At 37.3% G+C, this 23,285-nt stretch overlaps 1 protein-coding gene across 3 annotated transcripts in view; it reads left to right on the forward strand.

Moving 5' to 3' along the window:
* CPQ (carboxypeptidase Q) overlaps window positions 1–23,285 on the forward strand; it is a 580,759-nt gene that overhangs the window by 376,396 nt on the left and 181,078 nt on the right. For all 3 annotated transcript variants that reach the window (XM_027765483.1, XM_006161308.3, XM_027765482.1), the window contains exon 5: window positions 22,679–22,790. In XM_027765483.1, the coding sequence (XP_027621284.1) occupies window positions 22,679–22,790 (112 nt within the window). The remainder of the gene's footprint in view (window positions 1–22,678; window positions 22,791–23,285) is intronic.

Below are 23,285 nucleotides of genomic sequence, written 5' to 3' on the forward strand. Positions count from 1 at the left end.
CCAAAGGGGATGGCCATGCCACAATCCCTTCTCCTCCGTACTCCTCTTGGGATCTTGGGCACGCACGCACACGCGCCCAGTGTGAGTTTTAAGCCACTGGGTCCAGGATGCGAACCACGGTCGACTATGCGAACCACGGTCGACTACGTGGGAGTCCAACGACATAGCTATTATGCTAACTGCTGGTCCCATAGTTTGTTTTCTTTAAGTTTGTTTGTTTGTTTTAGAAGCATACCTAGACATAGTTGCTGTAGCCTCTAATGTCTATTGGGATTAATTCCAAGACTTATTTTCACTCAGGATTTGACAATGTAATAGTTATTTGTGTCACTAAACCTTTTGGGCTAGAAGTTTTTGTACATTAATAACTGTTAAAGATCTTATTGTAGAAATTACTGTTATGATTATGGATTGATTATGGAAGCCTTTATTTAATCCACATTGATCATGATATGTATGTATATTTCTGGCATGGCTAATAATTTTTTTTTTTTTTTTTTATTTCTGGCATGGCCAAGAATTTTTTTTTTTTTTTTTACTGATTCCAGTAGCTTTATAAAGCATATTCAAAGTCTGGCTTCAGTCTCTAAGGAGTTACATGGCTCTCTGGTAGTCTTTGTAGAATCCCTTTTGAGGATTTATATATGTATGTGTGTGTATTCTAAAGAAGATAACTGACATTGCTTAGTATTGAATTCCAAAGGTTATCTAAAAGGGGACTTCAAAATATTTGTGAGAAAAATTGAATTAAAGTATTGAAGACAATTGACATTGCTTAGTATCGAATTCCAGAGGTTATCTACAAAAGGACTTCAAAATATCTGTGGGAAAAAATTGAAGTAAAGTATGAATTTAGGGGCCAGCAGGTGGTGTGATGGTTAAAGTGTTGGACTTCCCACATGGTAAACCTCTACATCCCGTACCTGGGGCCTTGGTTTCTCACTTTCTCTGTCTTCCTTTGGTAAGTTCATGTGCCCTGTAGCAAATTAAAAAACTAAGAATAATAAATAAAATTAAATAAATAACTCTTTAAAGGAAAAATATGAATTTATTTTGGTGCAAATTTTTAAAATTACATCTATAGTTTTGTATTAATACACATTTTCCATGAGCTTTTTGAAAACCCTTTTGTATGATAAAAATATTCCCTGACCCACCAACCAAGAGTTCAGAGTGGTCTCATTAGGAGTTCTGACCAGTTTTGCATCCTAGAACCCTGGCTTGCAGAGCGGCAGACCTCTGGGCCTTCCTACTAAGTCCCCTCTAGGTAGTTTGGAGTTCTCAGTGGTATATGACCACCTGTTTCTGTCACCTTGTTAGTATATCCTGATAAAATAAAAATTTGAATATATAATCAATGATAGCAATAAAGAGAATCCTGTACTTTACCATTTTTTAAAAAGTAGTAGTTTATTTAAAAAAAAAAAAAAAGACTGGTATAAAATTTCCTCTTCTGAAGGTGTGGAGTTTTTCATATGCCAACTTGCTGTAACCTTTTGAAGGTTTAATGAAATCAGCAAATATAATCCACTGTATAAGAGTGGATATGAATCGAGTCTATTATTGTTGAACAAGTGGTATTAATTTCCAGTGCACATGCAGGCCTGAGTTTTAAAATATTTGTTTGAAAAATGTCAAGCTTCTCATTGTTTTAGAATATTTGAGCAGCTTTCCAGTGTATTCTTTTTAAACAGTTGTACTTCTAAAAGGTTACAGTGTTCACATATTTACTCTTTTCAACTTTAAGAAATCCTTTCAGTGACATGGGTAATGGAGAAAGACCTGGGATTCCTCTTTTCATGGGTTGCATTTCTTAGAGAGTATAAAACATTCCCCTTTGCTTTTAGCGGTGCCTTAGGCTAAGGGACTCACTTTATGCCTCTGTACTCATGGTTCTGTCACCGGATGAAGTTCTCTTTGGGGTCCACAGAGGTTATAGAATTAGATTGCTTAGAGCTAATGAATAAGCTTGTATCTCCAAAGTCTAGTATCAGCCTCTTAGGAAGGGAAGGACTCAGGAGGACTAAAGCTTGTTGTGTGCTCTAAGGTGCTTGGTATTGGATGGTAAGCAAGCCACACATAGGTGCTACCTTTCTGAAGGGCACAGTTGCAGTCCAGCTAGGATCCTCCAGGCAGAGAAGATGGTGATCTCCAAAGTGGGTGTGAGGAGATCCAGGAGGATATTAGATTGGTCACATTTAAGATTTCCATTGTTGGGATGTTTCATAATGCACATAGTATCTCAATGTTGTGGGGCATCCTTTGTAATAAACTTAATTATTTTGTACACATATACAGAGATGTGCTATAGGGCTATCTGTTCTGTCCCATTCATCTTAGCTTATATCTTTAAGAAAGACTGACAACTATATTTTAAAAATCTAATCTATCTAATCAGAACTTCAATTTAAACAAAATACTTCTTCCTATAAAAGACTTTATTGAGTGTTTTTTTTTTCACAAGATGAAAGAATATCCAGAAGCATGGTTAGTTTTTGCACCTAGATCCAACTTAGCACCTCTTTCAAGTTAGATTTGGAATTGAAGGAGCTTATAATACAGTTCTGTCAGCTAATCTGTTGTAATTGTCTCAAGGTCCATTTCTTACTTAAATGTGACCATGCTCGTCAACTTGCTTACTTGTCCCAATTTCATCATATTTGCCTGATATGAATTCTCCATTAACTGGTTTCTGTTTGTTCCTAAAACACGTTTTTTTGTTTGTTTGTTTTTGTTTTTTGGTTACTATTGTTAAATGCCAGTGGGTATATGTGCATGCCAGATAGACAAAGAGAGAAAGCATCCTATCTCCTATGGGACTTGGTCATGCCACAGTCCTTTTCCCTCTGTTTCTCTATCCCATCAGGATCCTGGGCATGCACACACATATACCTGGTGTGTTTTTCAAGCTACTAGAGCTAGGATTCAAACCATGGTCAGTCATGTGGTATCAAACTCCCTATATACAGTGCTTAACTGCTATGCTATGGGACGGGCCTCATATTCTCTTCTTAAGAACATTCTCCACTTTGGCTCAGTTAGCACTTTGTATCATTATATATAGTTTATAATACATGTATAACTTGTTGCTATAAACATTTTATGCCATTAAAGCTCTCTCTCTCTCTCTCTCACACACACACACACAAAACCAGATAACTCTTCTTCACCTGTCTTGATCTGTCTTGACCTGTCTTGACCTGTCTTGTGCAGTAACTGCTCGTTTCATATACTGCAAAATCCCTGGGTCATAGTGACCACTGTCACAGACTGTTTCTATCAGGGCTGCCCCCATTTTCTTGCTGATTGTCTCTATCTCTCTCTAGGTACTGTCTATGTGGGTCAGCTTCGTGGAGTATCACGTTTTACCACCATCCAGTCCGTGCTAACTCATTTTGAATAGGTTGCTTTTACATTTATTTTTTGTATTATTGTTTTCTTTCCTTTTGGGCCCACTATTCTTTCTCTAGAGGTTTTGTGTTCACTTTCACCTGATCCACAGTCCTTCTAGTCCAGAATCAGGTTTTAATGTTTTATCAGTTACCCTCGTCAATGGTGATGTTGGGGATAGCACATTTTCTGTTACCAAACCTGCAGGTAGTCTTGATTAATTGCCAGGGTGGAGTCATCTCTTTGTTCATTTCTCATCCACAAGCTCAAACTTTTTATAAAGCTTTACCTCTTGACATGTTTTGTTTGCTTGTTTGTTTTCAGCCTCCTTTCATGTGCTTGGCTTCACACAGTTAACTGGCTTAGGTCTCCTTATCTCCAGTGAAGCAATTTTAGGTTATTTTATTATTATTTTGTAGGAGCAAAATGCCCAGCAGTTAGTGCTGGCTTCTGATTACAGACCCCTGTAGATACTCTCTCTGACTTTAGACTTCTCACTGCTTGAGATTCCAGTGCATTTCTATTCTACAGAGATGTTTAGCTGTCTCTTAGAGCCAAACTATAACCTTTTGGTTTTTACATTTTATATATCATTTCTAATTGTCATGTGTTTAGAACAGAGAAGATGTATAATGATGTGAAGTTGATGCATGATCCTGACCAAAATTCTCATTATTATCTTATAAAACATTATTTCTGGTCCTAATTTCTTGTTTATATTGTATAGCTCTGACCTTTGAAGAGCACAATAAAGGTTAATCTTTATTTAATGAACTCATTGTTTATAATCATCAATGAAAGAAAGTGAGTTACATTATATAGTAGTTGAGAATAACCTTCTGTAATGTGTTTATGTGATGAAAATTATTAATCTTATAGTAATTAATGGGAAATTTGTTTTAATTGTGCATTGATTTAAAAAGGTATGTAATATGTTTTCTTTAAGAAACTGAATTAGCTTGATTCCGAATCATATATAGAGAGACATAGAGACAGAAAGTGAGAAATCACCCCCCCAGGGGGGATGGTCATGCCGCAATCCCTTCTCCTTCATTCTCCTCTTGGGATCTTGGGCATGCACGCACATGCGCCTGGCGTGAGTTCTAAGCCACCGGGTCCGGGATGTGAACCACGGTCGACTATGTGGGAGTCCAGCAACATAGCCATTACGCTAACTGCTGGTTCCCTCTGAATCATATTTTATTACTTAACAAAAACAAAGCAACTCAAATCAATTTCTTGTCTCTCTACTATGTTCCAGCAGAGAGAACTTCATATGCACTTCTCACAGTGAAGGTCTCTTCATATGTACTGTGAGAAGTACATATGAAGGTCTCCACCATTAGGAAATGTCATGTTTCTCAGGCAATAACTGAGAATGGAAGGCATACTCCTCCCTACTCCCAGTAGAAATCTCTCAGAATCAAAGATGGTGTCTTAGTCTGTTATTGCACTATGAACCTGTGACTGGGTGAATTATAAAGAAATAGAAGTTAATAACTCACAATTCTTGTTACAGGATAATCCACAGGCATAGTAACTGGCAGAAAATAGAACTTTCAGCAGGGGAGAGGACAGTCTATCAATGGAGCTTTCTCTCTGCTATTTGGTCTCATTTCCTCTACTTGTATAGTCACTATAATTCAGTCATTGAGGCTCCATACTAATGACTTTACCACAACTAAAGGCCTTACGTTGGGATACCATGAAGGAACTAAGTTTTCACTTAATAACTTCATGATCCAATCAAGTCTTAACATTTGAATTGGGGGAGATGGCATCCAAAATATGAAACTTTGATGGGCAAACCATGATGTAAAACTTAACAGATGGGAGACTTTTTATTTTTCAAACTATGTATTCTGTTTCTTATTTTATTTTTTTGGCTAGAGGGCAAATGTGCTTGCCAGAGAGAGGGGAGGGTGGGGAAGAGAGGTAGAGAGGGATAAAGCACCTCTCAACTGGGTGTGGTCACATTACAATACCTTCTCCTCCATTTCTCCATTCTGTAGAGATCTGGGGAACGCATGTATATACACCTAACTTGTTTTTTGTGTCACCAAGGCTAGGATCCAAACTGTGGTTTGCTATATGAGCTCTAGCTCTCTTAACCACTAGGCTATGGAGATGGCCCTTCAAATAATGTATTCTTATCTGCCTCTCTCAGTCCCCTAGCACCAGGGGAGTATACTCCTTGCCCCTCAACTGTTAGAGAATTACTATCAGAGAGAGTCACTTTTACTAAGAACATATATCTTGTCAATTGGTATTATAACAATAAAACATATAGTTAAATTCTAAACGTATCAGGAAAGTTGATAAGCATATTCTGAATGTCAAGCAATACATTAAGCCCTTTCTTCCAGTTGCTGTTGTACCAACACTGCGAACAGCTAACAACGTCTGTTTTTAAATACATGAAATGTGAACTCAGAGAGCTCAAACAGCTTGCTGAGGGTTCCCTGTAAATTGCAGAGGTAGGACTTCAAATCCTGGCCTGTCTGCTTCTAAAGTCCGTAGTCTCTACTACTCTGTTGCATAAAAAAAGAGAAGCAAAGGCAAGATTGAAATATGCCTCACTTTATTTCAGTTTATTGAAGGAACATATGGAAATTAAAATTCTTAAATTGTTAACTATAGGATTAAAGCAGATAAAATGCTCCTTTGACAGGTCATTTGCTTTTTGTTTTGTTTTTGTCTTTAAACAATGCTACATTCAAACTTATGTATAATAGCATAAAACCTGATATTTACCCTTTTTTATCTACTTTCTATTGTTGGCAGCCTTCACACTTTCTCAATAGAGATTATGCTCAAAGGTAGTATGGGGAAATGTTTTTTTGTCCTGGCTTAAGCTTTCCAAAGCTTTTCATGTCTACATGAATCTACACCAGACAGTTGATACTTTTTCCAAGGCTCCGTTCTGGACTTTTTCTTTGTGCTCAAGGCCCTTCTAGAGGGAAGGCCAGTCTTACCAACTCTGTAACTGCAAATGAAAGTGGAGCTATTCCTAAATTTAGCCATCACCAGGATAAAACTAACCCTAGGAAGCTTCAGTTCAGACATCTGAATTCATTTGCACCAGTGCTGGCTGGTTACTAAGTAACTCAAGAATTACTTAGAGAGGGCTGTGTGTATGTTATTGCTGAAATAAAACCTTTTTTTTTTTCTCCCTTTGCAGCCTATTACTGAAATGAAAGGTAACTTGGCCATTTCATGGTGTGTAGACATTTTGAAACAAAACATGGTCATGCTTTTTTAAATTAGCCTCACCAAACAACATTTTAAGAATATTTGTCACATTTCTAAATAACGCGTGCTTATGAATGATAATTCCTTTAATTCAAACTGGCAGCACAAGGTACCCTCAACCAGTGCCTGATGAAGCAGTCTGAATGAAGTCTGCTTTGCTCTTCAACTTCCCAAGTGAGTCTTTCCTAGAGAGAATTTTTTTCAGTGTTTGAGGTCATCTCACAATAAATTATAGTGAAATCAATAATGGCAACAATTTAGAGTTTGTACTGTGTGCCAGGGAATATGACAGTAAAAAGTATGTTGTCTCCGTTCATTCTCACCAAGTACTTTAAAGGTAGATTTTTATTACATCATTGGAAAAGTTACAACACACTTTTGCATAGAAAAACATAGAAAAATGTGCATAACTTTTCCAACTGCCTAATATTATTTTCCGCATTACAGATAGGGAAATGGGGTTTAGAGAGGTTAAGTAACTTGGCCATGTCACATTGAAAGGGATAAATTATTGAAAACACTCATTGCACTATGTGTGGAGGCAAAAAGTGGCAGATTAATTTTAACACAGTCAAGAAAAAGTCATGAATTAGAGAAAGCACTGAGTAATAGCTTCTGCTCAATCTCTGATGTAGCCGGCAGAGAAATGTAAGCGAAACAACTCTCCTCGTTGGGTTCTATTCTCAGGCTCTGCCCCTTCACCTCTCCATATATTATAAAATGGGGTTGGCCCTGATATTCTAGTGATAGTTCTAATAGGGTGTGAGTGCAGAAGCCTAAAAAGGAATCTAGAGTCATTCTAGGTTTTTTGAATTTATGTAATTAGATGCAGTTAAAGAGACCAAGTAAATTCTGAGAGCTGCCTGGAAGATTGTTACAATTTGTAGGTAATATACAAAATATTTATGGTACATCACAGGTTTGGTTGCACCACCTCCAAAATCTAGGCAAATTTGAGAAAATTAAATTGAAACTATCAAGGGAACCAGCAGTTAGTATAATAGCTACGTCTCTGGACTCCCACGTAGTTGACCACGGTTCACGTCCTGGACCCGGTGGCTTAAAACTCATACCGGGTGCGTGTGCGTGTGTGCCCAAGATCCCGAGAGGAGAATGAAGGAGAAGGGATTGCGGCGTGATCATCCCCCCAGGGGGTGATTTCTCGCTTTCTGTCTCTATGTCTCTCTGTCTGTCTGGCGAGCGCACTCACCCTATAGTGAAAAACCTCTCCAAAAAAAATAATAAAAAGAAACTATCAAAATGGCATGACAAGTCTATTTTTTAAAAGAACTATTTAATTTAATTTATTATTAATATTATCTTAATTTGAACAGAGACAGGCTGAAAGAAAGAGGGAAAACGGGAAAGCAAGCTACCAGCTCTGGGACTTGACCCATGATCAGCCATGTGGGAGCCCAGCACCTCAACCACCATGCCACTTGCCAGTCCCATGATGAGACTATTAAAATAGATGTAGCAATCTTTTGCCTGAAAAGGGTGAAAAAAAAATCTCATTTAAAAACATCTACAAAATCCTAATTTTTATGTATTTCATATTTGAAAAAGTTATCTTACGACGGATAAAGAGAAGTACATTTTTACACAGTGGATGATAAATTTGCGGAAATTTCTACCCATGATACAAAAAGTACAAATAACTATTGAAACATCTAGGCAAATCCAGAAATGGCAGCCCATCACAAGTTAGCAAAAGACATTACAAAGTATGGCATCCATCTCTAAAAGATGATATGGACAATGATCATAGATATATGCCCTTTTGCAGTATGACTCTAGTTTTCAGTGATACAGCATAGCTCCAGTCCAGGAAGGCATATTTTAAGTCATAAAAAAGTTCTTCTAAGGATGGCCAACTTCCTTAATAATTAATGTTACCAGCAGTATAATTTTTTTAAATCTTTTTTATTTGATTCCAGTTGAAGAGAAATCATGATGATAGAAATTTATACTAGAAAACAATACCAGGCATGACAGTAGTGGGATACAGATATGGTTTATTACCCGTTGACGATGATGTGTATAGTATTCTCAACTAGACTGGTCTGAGAAGTATTTTATGTTGGGTAAAGTCTTTCTACAAGCGATATGATGAATAGTGATTGAATGTTTAAAAAAATAATTGGAATAATAATAATCTGGAAAAAAATGAAAAGCTATTGGATAATGATGATGGGGGTTTTAATGTCTTTGTATTGACTGATATGCATGGTATTCCTTCTGGAAAAAGAAATGTATTACACTGTAAAGTTATATGTGATTCAATGTAATATAAATGAGATTATGATAATAATAAATAAATTTTTAAAAAAAGAAAATAATACCAGTATCACTGGGAAACATGAACAATTCCTTCTCACTGAATAATGGCCCAGATAAGCCTACTTTTCCTTTTAGAATCATAGACTCATAGAGTTGACAGTGTCCTTGAGATTATCCCTCTCAGCACCCACCTCCCAATAGCTTTGCAGATCAGGAGTCCATGTTTTTCCGGATAGATGTACTTTTGCCTCTGCTCAAGCATAGTCAGTCTTTGGCAGCTTACTCCTCTGGGTAGTACTGCTCCCTTGTTAGACCTCTCAGATTTGGTTTTCTATCGAGCTGAAGTCTGCCTGCACATATGATCTTCTCAGTGGACTGGTTTTACTTTCCGGACACGTTGATTGCTCTTGCAGAGGAAACATCTAGTCCTTTGAAGACTTCTCTTCTCCAGGGTAACATATCCGGTTGCCCTTCAAGCAGTGCATTTCCAGACACTGAAAACCTGACAGCTCATATCTGACCACAGTCTCTTCCCCAAAAGCTCTCTTCAGGTGTGCTGGAGTGGAGAAAGGGGAGTGTTGATTTAATTCAGAGTAAAGAAGAAGTGTCATTCACATAATCAAGAATATAATTATATTGTACTTTCTTAGGTTTATTCATATATTTCATCTGAGAGAGAAACAAATAGACATATAATCAGGCACCCACAATAGGGCCTTCACTGTGCAGTTCACCCCCAAGTCTTGCCAAGCCCAGCTCATGGGCACTCACACATGCATCTGGCATGCTCAGAGAGGTCCCAGGACTCAGACCTTCCCCATGTGTGTCCTGTACCACTCTTTGGCCCTATTATTTTATTTTTATCACCAAAAATCTTAAAAGAAAACTTTTCCCTGTGGTTGAAACACACTTTTCTCTCACTATACTTACAGCCACCTGACTTCCCTGGCTGTTGCCAGATAGACTTATCAGCCCACTATCTCAAAGTGCAGCGTGCCCCTTCATATTTATCCCTGCTGAATTATCTTGTCAGTTGTAAGCTGTTATTTCTGCTTCAGGATATTTTACAATCTTGATTATTTAGTCCAACATATTAATGATTCATCATATATTTTTATCATCTTAAAATTAATAAGCATGTCCCTAAGGTTTCGATGGAAATGTTAAACAAGATTTACCAAGGGCTGAGTTAAGTTAGGCAGTGCTAGCATTCAAAATTTAATGAGAATTGTGCTTTGAAGCTTTAATTTATTTTAATCTTGCTCAATTTTATAGCTTATCAATATATGCTATTGGGGCTGACCCGGAAGCCTAGTAGTTAAGGAAATCAGGTCCCACATGGTTGACTGTGATTCAAATCCTGACCCCAACAGCTTGAAAAACACACTTGAGTGCATGCCCAAAATCCAGATGGGAAGGAGAAACAGAGAAGGGATTGCAGCATAATCATGGATCATTGCAGGGGTGGGGTGTTGCTTTTTCTCTCTCTCTGGTGAGCACACATGCCCTCTAGCTATGTGTGTGTGTGTGTATATATATATATATAAAACTTGTGCTGATAAACACAAGTTAAATTAAGAAACCCTTCCTACTAGCATTTTTGTTCCTTTCAAAGGGAACAATTGAGGGAAAATTAGTCCAGTTTCCTTTTTCTTTGCTTTTATTTCTCTTTTTCTTTTTTCTATTTCTTTTTTAGGTTTTCTACGTGTGACTTTTCAAAACACATGGCAATAACCAACTGATGAGATTTAACTGATTTAATCGATGAGAATATAATCTAATGACAAGTTAGAATAATTAGGGGTTCAGGGACAACTTCATGAGTGTTGATTTTAAAACTCTAAATCCACATGTGACAGTAATGTCGCAATGTCCATTGACGGAGAAAGTGAAAAAAGCTAAACTGTTCATTCTCCTTTGTGGTTTCTGTTGAATTCTGAAAATTACCTTTCCTTTCTATTATGTTCTTTTTTTAAAATTGTTTTTTATTTTAGGAGTTTTGCCATAGGTATGCTTGCTGGAGAGAGAAAGAGAGAGATAGTGAGAGGGAAAGTGAGAAATCACCCCCCGAGGGGATGGCCATACTACAGTCCCTTCTCCTCCATTTTCCTCCAGATTTTGGGCATGCATACATATGCAGCCAGTATGATTTTCAAGCCACCGGATCTGGGACTCAAATCACAGTTGGCCATGTGGGAACCCAGTGCCTTAACCTCCACGCTACCTGCTGGCTCCCTCCATTATTTTTTTTTAATTGTTGCTTATGGACTCTCAGTCTCTAGGCCTATTTTTATTTCTTTCTTTCCATCAGATTGGCCTTCACTAAGCATTATGACATTCAGACTTCCCCTACTCCTTATCCTTGAAGTTCACTCTGAAGAGGTGAAGGTTTTTGTGCTATGTAGAACATGATCATGCTTTATTTTAGCTTTGGACTTAGAAGAAATCACTTTTGGACCAATCTTTTGAGTCATGATGCACAAACATTATAAGGTTAATCAGTATTTTAGGTATTAGTGGCTTTTGAGTCTTGTGAGATTAAGACCAAAACGTCTCTTCAGGCAGAGATATTATTTGTGAATATCGTAGTTAAGCTTCAATATATTACATGGAAAGAAAGAATTTTTCATTTAGGTGTGTATGCATAATACATACTACATTTTCATGGCTCTCATAGCATTTTTATTAAGTATAATATTTCTTAAGATGTCTATTCTGTTCTCCTCCTCCAAAACATGTAAGTTAAAAAATAAATAAATAAGACATAATCAGGGATAATAGAAACAATAGTATTCTTTTGAATAAGGATGCAAGAAATTGCAATGTACAATATTTATAAATTATCTTTCTAAAACAAAATATACTAATGAAATTTGACTTGTCCTGTAGCGCCTCACTGTAGATAATTAACCCAAAAGACCTGGCTGATAGTATGTGAGATAAAGTACAGTGAGAGGATAAAGGCCCAGGAGGCGCTATGTTTGGATTTTAGTTCTGCTGTTTGTGCAGGCATGATGCCTTTCAAAGGAGCCTAACCCCTTGACATTCTGTCCTGAAGCTAAAAATCAGGTAATCAAGAAGACCTCTCTGGGAGTGTCTATAACATCTTTTGACTATTTTACATTTAAGTTAGAATTTATGCATCAAAATAAAAGTTGCTTTCAGGTAGTACCATTATAGGAAGCCTAAAGTTCATCGTCAGGTCTTGAGATTTGAGACTTCTAATTCTTCATTTTCATGGTAATCCAGGAACATGGCAGACAGGAGTCTCAGAAAGCATGGATGTTTGAGGTAGAAATGTTTCGGGTAACTGTAATTTGAACTGCATAGGCTATCAAGGTTGGATATTTCTCAAAGCTGGTGACTTCTGGACTCATTTTAAAAACTATTAGGTGGCAAGAAAATCCCTTCCAGTTGTAAATATAAATGGTTAAAATTTAAGTTAAAGTTTATTTTCATAGGAAATATTCAGACCCTATTTTCTATGCAAAAATGCCTCATAACTTTTCCAACAACCCAATATAATCAAACCTTGATGATATCCATATTAATGTGTTTAAATTGAACCATCAAAGACTCTGTAGGGTGCCAAATGCCCTTTTTTGTTTGTTTGTTTTTGGTTTTGTTTTTGTTAATCATACCCACTTAGGACTAATCAAAACCTGGGACATACTTGTGAGTGAATGACTATAAGAAGAGTGCTTAGGTGTGACCAGGGGAAAGATAATCATTAATGAGATAGAAGTTATCTAAACTTTCTGTATCTCTTCCCTCCCTTCAAAAAGTTCAAATATAATTTGTAATTCAATTCTTCTACTCCCCCTGTGCTCTCAAATGAGACAACTTAACCTGTGGTTGCTCAAGTTAAAAGAGAGAGACTTTAAAAACAGTTTCTCTCACTTAAAAGAAGATCATCTCTGGTTGCAACAGAACATGACTTGTGGATGAAAGCCAATTATCTTCACTTCCTCAGAATGATTTCCTTCCATAGTCATTGTCTGCTGTGTCTCCATCCTCCAATCAATGTTGAATCAATCTCAGCCATTCTTTCCAATACACTGCAATCACATTTTATAAATCTACCTAGGGCTTGGTTTTCACAAGCCATAGATAAATTAGGATCTTCTTGTTTTATCATCAGATATCAGTCCAATAATGTGCTCAGAGAATTCAACCATGAATGGACATGATTTTCCCTTTATAAATCCAATGAGTGCCCAGCATAGTAAGAAGGGATAGTTAGTCTGGGAGTGCTCCTTTCAGGAGCAGCTGTGGTGATACGTGTGCATTTGGACAGATGGTCCATTTTCTTGTGAAAGAAGTCTGTATCCTACTTGCTACCACCCAACAACTTCACTTAAAAAAAAATTGAAGATGAGAAATCAATTCAAGAGGAGCTCAGATGTTTGCTGTGTTGTCTCTGAACACACCCTGTCTCAGGAGCCTCACTTTATTTTGCAGACCACCTAGTCTGAATCACTGGGGAGGAAAATATTTGTTCAAACATAGTCCCTTTTGTCTACGTTGGGCAATAGCACAATACATTCAGCCACTGCCCTCTGAAAGCCAAAGCTGCGTCTCCTTCGGGAATTACATAAACACAGATATCTTGAACAGTGTCTGCCCACCTGTGTTTAGATTCTAAATTGTGGGAAAATGCTTGGCAGCCTAAAAGATGGTCAGGGAAAAGTCTGCTGAGGTTACAGAGGCTTTTCAAAGGATAGTTTCCCCTTTAACATGATTAGAGTAGAAGAGGAGTTCTTGAAAACTGTCACGGACTATTGTATTAGATGGAACCTTGAAAGGTTTTATTTATCCCCTTCGCGTTTAGCTTTCCATCTAAGAGCTATGAATGCATCCTATTTTAGAAATCCTCTATGGAAGGGAATTTTCCATAACCTTTTCCCTCTTAGCAAAATTTTTTAACTTCTGTAAAAGCTTTCCTCCGAAAATTCTTGCTTGCGTATGTGAACCTACTGCCGCTCATTGCTGCTTTTTATCTCTGCCGCTCATATTCTCCACAGTGGGACCTGTCTTAGCTGAAGCCCATTATTAGGTCACTCCTTGGCCTCTTCTCTAAGGCTAAATAATGAGAGGCTTTTTCCTCTTCTTTTTGTAGGTCATATTTTTCAACCATTTAATGGTTTTTGTTGTTGAAAATTTGATTGGGGATTTCCTGTGTCTGGAAATGCATTAGGCCTTGCACTTTGTAGCCCTAAGACTCTTCCTGCTACCTCTGAAAATGCACCAAATAAAGCTTTGACTAGGAGAATGAGCCAGCTTCAAATCAAATAAAATATCACAAAAACAAAAGCACCCAGTAATTGTCTTTTTGGTTGATTAAACCAGGTATTTGTTAAATGAAGCATGCTTCAATGTCAGGTGGGCATTTTATTTATTTATTATTTATAAAATTGATCAGCAAAAGCTTGATTAGGTTTTGAGAAATACCTACACATCATTGTAATGAGGAATGTTAAATGATATGCAAGAAGATAAGTACCCATCATGCCTATTCTTAGTAGGCCAACAGAGGCCCTTAATGTTTCTGATACAGATAGCTTCTTTTCAAATACCAGTAGTATTTGGAGACTATTGAGCCATGATTACAATATCTTTTAACATGCTTCTGGAAGGGCTGGCAGGTGATGTGTTGGGTAAGGTGCTAGACTCCTACATGTCTGTGGTACAAGTCTCGAACCTGATGGCTTGCCTTCTCACTTTCTTTCTCTCTACCTCATCTCTGTCTCTGTCTCTTTCTCTGGTGAATGCATGTGCTCTATAACAAATTAAAATAATAATAAATAAAATTAAGATAAATAATTATTTTAAAAACATGCTGTTGGTTATAATTATTCAGATTTTCACAATTATATTTGATATTCAGTTGGTTCTTATGAGTGGATTATCTTTGTCAGGTTTTAGTATCAAGATTAAAATAGCTTTGCGGGACCAGCAGTTAGCGTAATGGCTATGTCGCTGGAATCCCATGCAGCTGACCACAGTTTGTGTCCCGGACCCGGTGGCTTAAACTCATGCTGGGCGCATGTGCGTGCGTGCCCAAGATCCCGAGAGGAGAATGGAGGAGAAGAGATCATGGTGTAGCTATCCCCCTGGGGGGGTGATTTCTCACTTTCTGTCTCTCTGTATCTCTCTGTCTGTCTGGCAAGCGCACATGCCCTATAGAAAAAACCTCTTAAAAAAATAGCTTTGCAAGTAAATATAGATATTTACAATATTTTTTTCTTTGCTTTAGAACAGTTGAAATAGGATGAGATAAATCTGATCTTTAATGTTTGGTCAAATTCACTTATAAAAATATCTGAACTTCATGGCTCTAAAAGATAGGTCTTGGATAATTGCTATTACATAATATAGTACACATACAAAATATTTCATTTATTTATTTGCCTGCATGCAATCTAGATAATAGTCATGAAAGGATAACACATGTCCTCACCACTCAGTTTCAGAAAAGACAAAACTACCAGTGCCCCAGAAGCCCACTCTGTGTCCTTCTCCAATCACTTTCTCTTCTCTGCTCCAGCCCCCGTCTGATAGAAAAACTACCCTAATTTTGGCTTATCATCACCTTACTTTTCTTCATGTTTTTACTTTTCTTCATATATTACCAAAGATATTATTTAGTTCAGTTGAAGTTGATATTATAAAATCATTCTCTTCTATTTCTTTTGTGATTTTTTAAAATTCTAATTTGTACCTCATGATTGTTTTATTGGATGCTAGACATCATACATAAGATGTGCAAAAATGAGAACCGCCTCTTCTTTTGTCTAGTCATTCATCTGAAGGTGAGTGAGTCAATCAGTTTGTACTTGAGTGAAGCATGGATTTTGATGTTTCTGTTTTTACTATTTGCATTTACATGCTTCACTGGCTAGGGCTACCTTGGTTTAGTTTCAGGCTTGAGTTACTGTACCAGTAGTCTCAGTGTTCTTGGGTAGAGAAGCAGACTTCCTGTCTGCACCACAGAGGATGCCTCTTTCCGTGCCTTTCCCCTTGATGTAAACTGTTATTGCTCTGCCTGTTACTCAGTGCATGTCTTGTACAAGGAATGGATGGTACTTGGTTCTCGTACCCTACAGGGGTAACAGGCCCTGTGGGTCTAGCTCAATGGTGGGGCTTTCTCAAATGTATACCCCTCCTGCTATGGAAAACAAACTCTGCCTTGTACGGTGGGAGTGAGTGTCCTGCCCCTCTCCCAGAAGCGGTGGACCGCTGTTAACATCAGTGTGGGATGCTGGGCATGAGCAGGTTTTCTGCTCTCCAATGGAGACAGGAGTTTCCCGGATGTCAGTGCAGGTGTCAGTGCAGTTCTCTACCCTTCTTCCCATAGCCACTGACCTTTGTCTGAGACTAGCATCTTCCAATTTTCTGCCTCTTTCCCAGTGGGCGATGGCTTCTGCTTCATATTACAGGAAGGTCCCAGAAGCATGTCTGCCTCCCAGCAGCCTCCAGGCCTCATCAGCACTTCTGCATCACCGAGGCAGGCTTTCTTAGGGCTTCTGCCCTATACCCAGTCGTTTCTTTTTTTATTTCTATAAAATCACTGTACGTCTTTACATTATACAATGTGGTTTTTTCCCAAAATGAATACAGTGAATATTAGTCAAGTCAAACACATTACCATGTATCAACAGACAACTTCATTTTTGTCTATGAAATGTTTTTTATTTTTTCCCTGATCCCCTCTCTCCCACCCTCTACTATGCACCCCCTGCTGTACTGTCTGGAATATCTCCAGTTACCCTCCCTGCTATTATATTGAATACCTTCCAATCTTTCAGTCTCTGCTACAGAATGCAGACTTTTGGTATGTATTAAACGGGGACATACAATGCCTGTGCAAGTTTGTGGAAAAGATCTGGAAAATATGTACCTAGAGCCCATATGTAAGGGTTTCCAAAGACTCTAAACTCTCATTTTAATCCATTTTTGCCCTTCAAGAATTTTCTAGCATTTTAGTTGCTTTGTTCTTGTTATTATGACTGTCTCCTTTCCCTGTCACTGACCAAAGTAAACAATTCCCATGTCCCATCTCTTCCCAGAAGGGCTGTCATCTTCTGAAATCCTTTCTTTTGGGTGAATTCCTATCCTGGATCTTTGATAGGCTTTTTAGTTACAATTTTATGATTATCCTGTTTTTATGCATATTTTTGTCCTATTTTAATTTCTTTTAAACATTAAATCATATACATCACTTAGCTTGTAGAGTGAATGTTCCAACATGAATACATTCCTCACCAGTCCAGTTGGGGATACTATACATGTTATCATCAAAAGATAATAACCCATTTCTGTGTCCCATAAATGTCTTGCCTCTTTAATTTTTTCCTTAATGTATTTCCTCAGACTCTCTTCCTTCTCCTACCCTCTTCCTACACTGTATCAAGTAGCTATAACCATTTTCTATGTTTCTATATCCTCTAGTTTTTCCATTTCAGCCATAAAGGAACAGACTGACTTTCCCTCACAAACTAACTTTTGGACACTCCATTTCAGCAAATTGCCCTCCTTTCATGTCATCCTTCACTCTTTCTCTACTTGCTGTGGTTTTTAAAGACATAAACCAGATCCTATTCATTCCCCCTCAGTTTCTCACCACAGAATAAACTCAAATTTGTCATTATGGCCTCCGATTTTCTGCTCTCACCTCCAGTTCCAGCCACCTCTCCAGCCTCTCTGTCTTCCACCTGCCTCTGCTCTAGTCTCACCACTCCTCTTACCAGTCCTCAAATATGTCACCCTTCTTCCCAATCAGAGCAACTGCGTGTGTAGTTACACTCCTGGGAATGCTCTTTCCCAGACTGTGCATGACTCACTTTCTGTCTTCATTCAGGTCTCTGCTCAGACGCCTTCTCCTTAAGTGAGCTCTTCTCTGGCACTTCTGAAAGAGCTTCATTCTCGGTGCCCTTCCTGCTACTGTCATGCTCTCTTCTTTTTCTATGGCTTATTTCTTCTTCATAGCACTTGAAACTATTATTATATTGTGCTTATTTATTTATTTATTTTCTATCTTCCCCAGTAGAATGTAAATTCCACTAAGGCAAAATACTCACTTGCTTTTTTTTTCTTTGAGTTTATGTAGTTTTCGATGAGTGAGAGATACACTCAAAGAGAAGCAGAGAGACAGCCTCTTTAACAGAGACTCAATGCTGAGATCCTCCCACATCCTCAGCCAGCCTGGATATGCCTAGCATACTTAGGAAAGTCTCTAGAAATGGACCCAGAAACTTCACCTGTGGGCCAGCCTTCCAATGTCATATTTTACCACTGTACCACTGTCCGATCCCATGTTTGTTTGTTTCTTTTATTTCTGTATCTCTGGCATGTAGTGAGAACTCAGTACAGATTGTTGATGAAAATCATGAATGACTGCCAAAGATCATTTTCTCCAGAATCTTGCATTAGTTTATTTTGCCTTCCTGATGGTTTTGTTATGGCTGCTATAGCTGTTGCTATTGTTTGCGGAGAGATGGTAGTGGACAGGAAGCTGGGAGGAAAGGAATTGTTCAGTGCTCTGCTGGCCTCAGGGAGCAGCACATGAGGTGGGTATATAAATGGGTGCCCACTTTTCTGTTGATCCTAGATCATGTTTTTGTTCTAGAGGGTATATATTTGGCAACGGAAGTAGTGAAGAGACTGCATTTTCCCATGTTTAATCGGGTGACTATTTTCATGAGTCCGGAGTATGCTACAGCTCTGGGTAGTCTGTTTTTGTTTTGCTTGCTTAAATCAGGTTCAACCTTATTATAATTAATGTTCATTTATGCTCATTTATGCCTGAATCTGACATAAGGCAGATATTTAGTAGCCTCGGGGGACTGGGTTGTCTTTTGTAAGACTATATTAAGGAATTCTAGCCAGGTACCACTGTGAATGAGATCTCTTCCACTATTTTTAAAGTATATATTGATGTTCTTATAAATAGAAAATTTCAAATTCAAAATGATACTGAATTAGAAAGAACTTTTTGCCATCACCTAGTTTTAAATGAATAGATATTAACATTACAACTATTACCTCATAAAGGCCTCACATTTTTTTCTGATAAAAAAAGTATACTAAAGCAAACTTTCATAATTCAAGTGGTATGTAATTATCCTTCTACAGTGTTAGAGAGAGAGATATAGAGAGGATCTTATCATAATGCAATTCTCTAAGATCACAGGCATGCCCATGGGTGTGTTTTAGGTAGACCTGGAATTTGAACCATGATCTTCCGTGTGTCTCTGACATTGTAGAGCAGCACTTTGCCACCTATGTCATCACATCTGGGCCTCTTTCCCATCTTTTATCTAGTAGCTTAAATAATAATTGTATATTAGAGAATGGAGGCAGTTAAAAAAACATAATGAAGCATGATTGTAAATAATCTTAATTATTCTGAAAGAAATCAGAAGGACAAAATAATAGGGGACTTTGTATAGTTATTCCCTTATGCTGTCTGATTAAAAGTTGATTAAAACTCATCTGACACTTACAAATCACTGAAATGTTATTGGGAAGAATGATTCTGAGGGTTGTGAGAATGTTGACTAAATGGGTTGTTCGTCCCACATGGGATTTTACCACTTTCTGAATCAGAAGTCCCTGCTATTGCAACATACTTTTTTCTTCATTCTTTATTTGTTTTTCCCCTTAGAAACAATCCATTTGGGTTCGTTACATGGCCATTTGTTAGCTTGGGGCATTGTACTGTTTGTAGCTACAATGAAGTCATACTAGGCCGGGTCTGTGTATAAGTCCATGGGAGATCCTGCAGCTGCTTAGTGAATCAGTGCAAAGGGTCACCCTGATGTTATAAACCAAAACTCCTACTTTCTCAAAGTCATTGGGAATTTTCATTTTAACCATCAAGAAAATTGGTTCAGCTTTGGCTTTCCTCCTACATGTTGTACATAGAAATCAATCTGTTGAACTTTTCTAAGAAATGTATTGAAGTGTAGTATCTTCAGAGAAGGTGCAAAAATCCCAAGTGTGTAACAGAATGAACTTTTACAAACTGAGCACACCCTTGTAACCATAACCTAGATCAGGAAACAACATGACCAGTAACCCAGAAGCTTTCCTATACCCTCTTCTTGTCACCAACCTTTCTTATTGAGGGTAATCATTCTCCTGTTTTTCTCGTTTTTGTACTTTTATGTAAATGAAATAATGCATTATGTATCACTTTCTGTCTGGCTTCTTTTGTTCTTCATTATATTTATGAGGATCATCCAAATGCGTCATGGATAATGTTTATTCTTACTGCTGTTTCGTGTTCCATTGGTAAAATGTAAAACAATTATTAAACAATTATTAATTCTATTGTTAACAGGCATTTTAAGTTTCCTTTTGGAGAAGGGTGAGGTTACTATGAATACTCTTGTTTTAACCATTTTAGTGCATCTCTTTTAGTAAAATGTACACACACACACACACACACACACACACGTGTTTTTTTTTTTTAACTTGCGGTAGGATGTATATGCTTATTTGAGAGAGACAGAGAAAACAAAATGAGAAAGCATCCTCTCTAAGGGATGGCCATGCCACAGTCTCTTCTCCTCCATTATCTTCTCAGGATATTGGGCTCACATGCACACATGGCTGGTGTATTTTCAAGCCTTCAGTTCTGAGACTTGAACGGCTCAGTCAGGCATCTGGAATCTAGCCACCTTAATCACCATGCCACTGGCTGGCCCTCACATATGTATTTCTGTTGGTTTTAATAGCTAGAAATGTCATTATCTAATTGTATTAGTGTGTATATTCAGATTTAATGGATAAGACAAATTTCTACAATGATTATATTGGGCCATCAGTAAAGTCATCATGCATTTTTGCATTAAAAAAAAAAAACAGAAAAATATGTCGTGACTTTCCCAATGACCTAATATATACTTGCACTCACACCCGCAATGTACAAGAGTTCTTGCTCTAGTTCTTCACAAATATTTAGTATTTTCTCTCATTTTTATTTTAGCTATTCTTGTGGATATGTGTTGAATGTGTGTATTTTATTGATGATAATGAACCTGAATACCTTTTTGTAGAGTTATTAGTAATTTACATGTCTATTTTTCTGAATTGTGTGTGCAAGTCTTTTGCTCTTTTTTTCTATTGTTGTCTCTTTTTGTTACTATTTCATAACATTTATTGGGACCAGCAAATGGTGTAATGGTTACATTGCTGGACTCCCACATGGCCATCCTCAGTTTGAGTCCTGGACCTGGTGTCTTAAAACTCACATTGGGCATGTGTGTATGAATGCCCAGAATCCAGAGAGAATGGAGGAGAAGGAATTGAAGTGTGACCATCCTCTCGCGGGGTGATTTCTCACTTTCAGTCTCTCAGTCTCTCTGATGAGCACACATACCCTATAACGACAATCTCCAAAAAATAAAATAAAATAAAAATAAAAATTCTTATGTAACCTATGTTTGAATCCTTTATTGTACATATGTGAAATGAGTAATTTTCCCCTCTCCATGGGTTGGCTTTTGACTCTCTTAATGGAGTCTTTCAGTGAGCAGGTATTCCTAATGTTTAAAAAGCTCAATCTATTATTTTCTTCTCTTATGTCCTGTGCTTTTTTATGTCCACTTTAAGATATCTTTGCTTACTCCAATTGGCAAAACTTTTCCATGCTTTTATCTAATATAATTATTTAGACCTATGATCCATTTTTATATCATATAATGTAGGGATCAAAATATATTTTTCATGTCAATATCATATAGATCGGGCATCATTTTACTTAGATTTTAAATTGTCTGAAATGTGTCTATAAGATCAATTCTAGTAAAGTGTTTTTTATACTTTTCTAAAATTATTAATGCTTTTTGAAAAAAATTAGAACTATAGTGATTTAAAATTTGTAATATAATCTCTAGGTTTATTTAACACTAATGTAAATTGAAATTTCTTTTTAAAGATTTTCCATTCAATTAAGTCTAGTTTTTGAATCCATCTATTTATTTACCTAATACCAGAATAACATATCATTCGCAAAACATCATTTTTAAAAATATTTTTTCTCTTGGGACCAGCAGTTAGCATAATGGCTATGTTGCTGAACTCCCATGTAGTTGACCGTGGTTCGAGTCCTGGATGTGGTGGCCTAAACTCATGCCAGGCGCATGTGCGTGCATGCATGCATGCCCAGGATTCTGAGAAGAGAATGGAGAAGAAGGGATTTTGGCGTGGCTATCCCCCCAAGGAGTGATTTCTCGCTTCCTGTCTCTCTATCTCTCTCTGTCTTTTAGGCGAGCACATGTGCCCTATAGCAAAAACATCTCCAAAAATAAATAAATTAATAAATAAATAATTTTCCTATCTTTTTATTTGAATGTAATTCAAGACATGTTTATTAAGCATTTTCTAGAATTTGAGACATTTAAGGATGTGGTTGAAGTTTTGAGCTCTATTTTTATGTCATTTAGGTTTTAAACCACATAATGAAAGTTATCAAACATTTGTTAGTGTTTAAGCAATTCCTTTAGTGCTTGAACTTTTATTAATAAAGGGAGACACAATGTGAGAACATTCACTACTATTAACAATGACCTTGGGTTCCTTATATATACCTCTATACTATGTTTACCAATAGTAATGACACATACTTTTAAATCATAAAAATAGAACATGTAAGTTTCATTTTTACATTTGGAATGCCTATGACTACTTCCTTTTCAATGTCATTTTTGCTTAGCTTCATTTTTTTAAATCTTTTTGTTATTTCTTCTAGGTTGTACTGGTCAGTGGACATCTGGACAGCTGGGATGTTGGGCAGGGTGCCCTGGATGATGGCGGTGGAGCCTTTATATCATGGGAAGCACTCTCGCTTATTAAAGATCTTGGTAAATATTTAGAAAATAGTTAATCAATGTGTGAGGATCCAGTAGCATTTAACTCAATACACAAAATACTCAACAGATTGGTTACTGTGGTGTATTCGAAGCTCCTCCTGTGGTCTATATATTATTTTGTCAGTTGATTCCCAGAAAAGAACCAACTTTTTCCTTTAAAGAAGGAACTTTTATTCAAGTGTACTCCAGACATCCAAAGTATTGCATACCATTATCAATCACTGTGAGAAATGAATAAGCAATTAAACAGAAGCAAATGTAAGCAAATCAGGTGGAGACTATGGGAGGAGACCATGCAAGTGCGCAAGTGCAAAGAAAACTCAGCCTACCCTCCACTTCCTTTTTCTTTTCTTTTCTTTTTTTTTTTTTAAGAGATACATTTTTGCTATAAGGCATGTGTGCTCACCTAAGAGACAGAAAGTGAGAAATCATGCCCCCCCCCAAGGGGGATGACTACACTGCACTCCCTTCTCCTCCATTCTCCTT

The sequence above is a fragment of the Tupaia chinensis genome, unplaced genomic scaffold (assembly GCF_000334495.1).
Source record: "Tupaia chinensis unplaced genomic scaffold, TupChi_1.0 Scaffold138407_1, whole genome shotgun sequence".
Taxonomy (NCBI): Eukaryota; Metazoa; Chordata; class Mammalia; order Scandentia; family Tupaiidae; genus Tupaia; species Tupaia belangeri.